Raw genomic sequence first — 6469 nt, 5'->3', positions numbered from 1 at the left:
CCTCTGAGAGGCCTCGGTGAGCCAGTGGTGGTCCGTGTACCACAGTTTAGGTACCAGATTCACTGGAGAGAAACATGTTCATTATTGTGCAGGACACATTCAATGTAATTTTAATGTAATTTGTGCTTATATTATTATTATATTTCCTGGTCAATAAAGTTTTAAGTTTGAACATGTAGCTTTCAAATACAGAACGGGCATTTAGCCTGGCACAAATTCAACGATGAGTTTGTTTCTTTAAAAAAAAGTTTCCATTTTCTTCAATTCAGTTCTGTTGAGTACCTTTATTGTCATTGTACAAGTTCAAGGTACAACAAAATAAAGCGTGTACCCTCCACCAAATCTACATTTACAGAAACAAATACAAAAAAACAATACAAAAATATAAATGAACGATAATAATAATAGATTAAAAAACTAATATGAAAAGACAAATAAGAGAGAATCAGAGTACCACAACTGTGCAACATACAGTTACATACTGATAAGTATGTAACTGATAAGATAAGTAGCATAGATAGCACTGAGTAGTAGGACTATTTAAAGTGGCAGGGCAGCCACAACTGATGTGGTCTGTGCGATGAGTGCAGTAATACTGGTGCAGAACAACACAAATCTATGGTCTGCAGATGACGATAAAGAGTATGGAGTTACTGTCTGTTATAAACTGTTGCAATTTTACAGTTGTTAGTTGTCTGTTTTACATGATGGATTTCGCTGGGCTTGGAACTGATCCTGAGTCTGGTGGCATGGGAGTGAATGCTCCTGTAGCACCTCCCAGAGGGCAGGTCGGGGAACAGGTAATGGCCAGGTGATGCTTTTGCTTTCTGGAGACACCTGGGGCTTTAGATCTCCTCCAGAGCTGGTAGCTCGACCCCAGTGGGTTTCTGGGAACTCCTCACAATACACTGAAGGGCTCGTGTTGCAGTAAGTGTTGCAGCTGGAGTACCACACTGGGATGCAGTCTGTCAGTATGCTCTCAGTATTACATCTGTAAAAGGTCACCAGCAAGTCTGTGTTGATGTTTACTTTCTTGAGTGGTCTCAGAAAGTAAAGTCAATGCAGGGCTTTTTTACAGCTGAAAAATGCATTTTGTGGCTCTGGAGGAGATTTGTCAAGTCCACTGCAAAGTCTTTGTCACATTAGCACCCATGTCACTGCCTGATGTACTTAGCAGGAATATCACTGCCACAAATCCTATCACCCATAGCCCTTCGGGTACTCCTGGATGAATGCTGCCATCACATCCAGTGTCTCCCCACAGTTCTCCCTCACAGCCACTTGTCGATTAAAATTAACTTGACAGTTAATTATTCTGTGGACACACCAAGCTGCAGGCACACTCAAAATTTCTTCAGAAATTTTCTACAATGAACAGGGATGTAATGTTGTGTGCGTTGACCAGTCAGGGAAGGTCTAGCTAAAGATGTTATGGAGTTGTATGTTGGAAACATGTAGGTTGCAGTTTGACCCATACTGGGGACTAAAAGCCATGATATATTGAGCTATGCTGCTTCAGTTGGACCTAGAAACTGTGATTTATGTTTTTTCCCCCTTTTCATGTGGAGGGCAGTGAAGTGCACAGAAGCAGTTATAGTTCCAAAAATCACAGAAGAAGAAGAACAAAGTCCCGCCTTTCCTGTTTTGTGTTGGCCAATCAGGAGTCCACACCGTGAAGCGGCTCACTGTACCTGTAGTGTGGCTCAGATACCGGAGGTAGCTAGTTCGCTAATATACTGACAGAAAGCTAAAAACACAAAACACGTTTTGCTTAATAGGTTACCCACTTTCTGTCCTGAACGTCGCCCAGGTAACCAGCGCACGCCACAGCCGCAAACTGTACCATGGTCGGTGTTAAAGTAATCGGGAGCGACCCGGACTTCCAGCCGGAGCTAGCGGCCGCCGGCTCCAGGCTCGCCGTGGTGAAGTTCACAATGGCTGGGTAAGCTTACTAAATCAGCGACGAGGCCGCGCTGTTCGCCGAGCTTAGCTCGTCTGTCTCTCCTTTTAACACAGAAGTGGAAAACACTCAGAGCACACCGTTTTACTGATTTGGAGAGCTGACATGAGCCGGAGAGCTGACATGAGCCGGAGAGCTACGTTATCTGACAGGGGTGGCTTTCATTGCCAGGAAAGCTAAGTTAGCATGCTACCGTTAGCTGACTAGCCGTGTTGCTTACAATGACATGGCAGTATTACAGTAACTTGGTTGTTAAGGTGTCGTAAGATCTAATGATGAGTTGGTTAATTAAATGGAGAGTGAGCTGTCCTTTTTAGTCTGTGGTCAGCACCAGAGAAAGCAGCAGTGTTACCACTAATACAAAGCTAACGTTAAATACAAGTGGGTTATATTTTACCCCCCAGCAGTAGCCGGTCTGTGTAACGTTGTGTCTTTACACTTTGATTGTATTTGTTGACGCTTCTTTGATCATTGTGTCTGAGGACCTGTTACAATGACACACATGCAGATGATCTGCGTTGATAGAAAAATGACTATTGAGGATTTTATTTGATAATTTTAAACCTTAGAAATACAGCATTAGTCAGGTTATAAGCAGTACTTTTGTGTTATGACTGTATTGTAAATAATAGCTTTGGAGACTGTCAGGTACTAAACGCTCAAGTGGCAATACATACAGTGCACTCACTTGAAATTTAGCTCAGGTGCGTCCCATTTCTCTTGATCATCTTTCAGTTGTTTTTACACCTTGACTGGAGTCCACCTGTGGTAAATTTAATTGACTGGACATGATTTGGACACCTGTCTATATAAGGTCTCACAGAGAGGAATTAAAGCGATATTAGCATACTGTGAAGAAAGTGAAGTGGTCTGAATACTTTCTGAATGCACTGGTCATGGTCAGATTCTCACTTTTGTTATTTATCTTCTACCTAATATTCATTTAATCACACAAGTATTGAACAGTGATTAGCAGAAATTCCTCAGACTGCGAAGCTGGAGCTAACGTTTTGCTTTAACCTGATAAATAACTGAATCGGTTCACTGAATATTTAAATGTCGGTCAGTTTCATTAATGTTATCAGACTTGCTGAGTAATCGGCAAATAGTTTCAGCACTATATGAGAGACCAGCGCACATCACTAATGTACTGTCCTCCACCTCCTCAGGTGTCGGCCCTGTGTCACAATAGCTCCAGCTTTCAACATGTTGAGTAACAAGTACCCACAAGTCGTCTTCCTTGAAGTAGATGTTCACATGTGTCAGGTAAGTCTGAGCTATGAGTAAGCTATGAGCTGAGTAAGTCGTCAGGTTAAATCGTTTACATGGTACGAGTTGTCTGGTGACTTGTTTATGAAAAGGGTTAAACAACATCTCTACAACCGACTGATATTTCAGTTGGCTTGAGGCTGTTTATTCTGACTGACGTGTTTATAGGGGACATTGTTATCCTGTTAATATAAGACTCCTTGCAAACATACCTATTTACTGGTAAAAGAGTGAGAATCTCAAAACTGCAAGCCAGGAGAACCAGCCATTAAGACATTACTAAGATATTACTGTTGAAGAAAATATTGTCGCCAAGCTAATTTTACAAAACCCATTTCTCTTTTTCTCAGGCGACAGCAGCAGCCAACAACATCTCAGCCACACCAACGTTCTTGTTCTTCAGGAACAGGGTTCGGGTGGATCAGTATCAGGGGGCAGATGCTGCAGGTCTGGAGGAGAAGATCAAACAGCACACAGAGAACGACCCGGGAAACAGTGAGGACTCCGACATTCCAAAGGGATACGTGAGTGGAAAATCTTCCCTGACACCTTTCATCATTCTGTTGCAGGGTTTGTTTGGTTGCGTGTGCGCAGGATTTACTGTCAAATTTTGTAAGCTGACCAGCTATATGTTTTTAAAAGCACTATATTTAAAAATGTGAAGCAATTTATATGGCAAACATTATTTATAGGCCATGTCGCCCTGCCCTCGACTGAAATAGAACCTGAAGTTGAGTTTGTCCTTGGTTGGTTTTCAGATGGACCTCATGCCTTTTGTGAACAAAGCCGGCTGCGAGTGCCTCAATGAGAGCGACGACTGTGGCTTTGATAACTGCTTAATCAAAGACTCCTCCTACCTGGAGTCTGACTGTGATGAACAGGTACGAGCTGTCAGTTCACCTTTTTATTTGCAGCCCCAGCATTTCTGCAGTAGCTGTACTTTCATAATACCATAATTGTAGTGTAACAGTAGTACTGTTTGCTCCTGCATCCTATTGTGATACTGAATGTTCTTTTTTTAATCTGGTGCAGTTGCTGATAACTATCGCCTTCAACCAGCCTGTGAAACTCTTCTCTATGAAGCTACTGTCCTCAGACTTTGGTGAGTTTTTTTTTTTTCTAGCTTCAGGAATTAAATCTGAGGAGGATGCAGTTAAAGTCATTCTCAGTTCCCTGATAACTAACGTTGTGTCTTTTTCTCTGTCCTCCCTCCCTTTCTTTCTACCACCTTTCTCCTCCACTCGTTTCTCCTTTGTAATTTTTTTTTCCTTTGCTGATCCTTCTCTGCGTCAGCCCAAGCCCCTAAGGTGGTGAAGGTGTTCATCAATCTCCCTCGGTCGATGGGTTTTGACGACGCAGAGCGGAGTGAAGCCACTCAGACCCTGGAGCTGTCGGAGGAGGACTACAAAGATGACGGTTTGATTCCTCTGCGCTACGTCAAGTTTCAGAACGTACAGAGTGTTACGGTAAGGACCACACAGCAGTCACCGTGTCAGCATGTGCAAAGAAACACGCACTTACACCTGAAGTATTTCGTTTTGTGAGTTAGTTTTTACTATTTATGACCATAAAATAATTCAGGTTTCCATGCAGAGCTAATGCAGGAGGGTGTGAGGCCCTGTGCAGCTGTACCACACGCACACACCCTTTATAATGCCTGTGTTTGCGTGTAATTTTATATGAACCATGTGTGGAGCCATTGTTTTTCAGAAACATCAATGGAGCAGTTTCTGCTTTTTATGGTAATTTATTTTTCTGTACCTTATTGTGGTTTTTTCCCCTCTCTACTGTTCCTTCTCTACCTCTATTGTGATCTTCTGAGCTGGTGCAACGTAATCTCGTTCCTAATACGTACCTGAACATAGAAGGAATGACAATAAAGTTATCTGAATCTGAATCTTAAGAAGATATTGATGAATTATGAACCAACAGAAAGTGGGTCAGGCTCCACTGCACGTCTGTCTATATAAACAAGGCACCAGCAGAGCTAACCAGTGGTTAAATACCCTCAGGTTTAACTGGTTGAGTATGTTTATTAATAGTATTATTACTTATTCTTTTTCTCTATTCTGTTCTTTTTCTTTTTTTTTTTTTTACCAGTTGTTTGTCAAGTCAAACCAAGGAGACGAGGAAACGACAAAAATCAACTATCTGACGTTCATAGGGACCCCGGTACAGGCCACCAACATGAACGACTTCAAGAGGGTATGGGGCAGTTACAGCAGCCTGGGTTTGTTTGTGTTCAGGTTTGTTTGTGAGTGTGTTGTTGCACTGATCATTTTATTTTTTCTTTCCAGGTGGTGGGGAAGAAAGGAGAGAGTCACTGAACAGGAGAATGAAAAGGAGGAAGAGAAGAGGAGGGGGCTACAGATACATTCAAGGACTTTCACTCTGCCAAAGCTGCAACACACTCTGCTGACACACACACACAGACACGCACGCACGCACACACACAACCTCCAGCTGTCCTCCTCAAGCTCTGAATGAATTCTCCATCTGTGGAGTCTACAAATCATTTGTATTGTAATTCTGATGAAAATCACTGTAAATAAAACACAATCCTTTTTCAAAGGCATGTGCGTCAAGTCTGCTTTTTGTGGGAATCGATGTTGGTAGAAGACAAGGAGGCGGAGCAGTACAGAAAGTAGTACTGAAAGCAGTACAGGTAACAGTGCTGGTACTGCAGAACAAACAGTAGCAGGGGAGGTTTTAAAATGCACAGCTGACATACATATGTACCTGTTGGGCCAAATCATTAGGAGGGTGATTCTGTCGGCAGATCGCAAGCATGTCAGAAATGTACTTTGACTAAGCCATTAAGGTATTTACAGTCTGGCTTAACTGATAATGGGAGAAAGTGAAGGTGGTCGCTCGTACTGATGAACCTGCAGCTGCCCTCTGCTTTTCAGGGCTTCTTAGCGAGTTCCAGCTCATTGTTTAGCTTCTGGTCAACAACTTTGCTGTTTTGGTTCTCTTGCATTAAGTTGTTCGTCCTGCAGCAGGCAGCTCTTTTCAGAATGAAAGCTCAAAAAAAGCCCTCTGAACACTAAACAAAACAACGTGCGATCTGCAGAGCAGATTCAAAAAGAAGTGGAAGTGAAGAAACACTGCTGAAGAAGATAAGCCTGAACCATGGTGTTGTTAACTGAACAGCAATAATCCTGGAGCATACAAGGAGTTAAAGGTCTGACCACCTGCAGAAGTGACAATATGTACTGTATTTTTTTACATGAGAACATC

The 6469-nt window shown here is 42.4% G+C and overlaps 1 protein-coding gene across 1 annotated transcript; it reads left to right on the top strand.

Annotated features, from left to right (window-relative positions):
• The first annotated feature begins 1664 nt into the window (after positions 1-1664).
• Positions 1665-5802, top strand: txnl1 (thioredoxin-like 1). Its single transcript, XM_041058563.1, has 8 exons — positions 1665-1942; positions 3130-3226; positions 3580-3753; positions 3988-4110; positions 4262-4331; positions 4523-4695; positions 5330-5434; positions 5527-5802. Exons 1-8 carry the CDS (start codon positions 1845-1847, stop codon positions 5554-5556), a joined length of 870 nt encoding a protein of 289 aa, XP_040914497.1. The 5' UTR covers positions 1665-1844; the 3' UTR covers positions 5557-5802.
• The last annotated feature ends 667 nt before the right edge of the window (positions 5803-6469 follow it).

This window comes from Toxotes jaculatrix, chromosome 16 (genome assembly GCF_017976425.1).
Source record: "Toxotes jaculatrix isolate fToxJac2 chromosome 16, fToxJac2.pri, whole genome shotgun sequence".
Lineage (NCBI taxonomy): Eukaryota > Metazoa > Chordata > Actinopteri > Toxotidae > Toxotes > Toxotes jaculatrix.
This window is presented reverse-complemented; position numbering and strand designations above follow the sequence as displayed.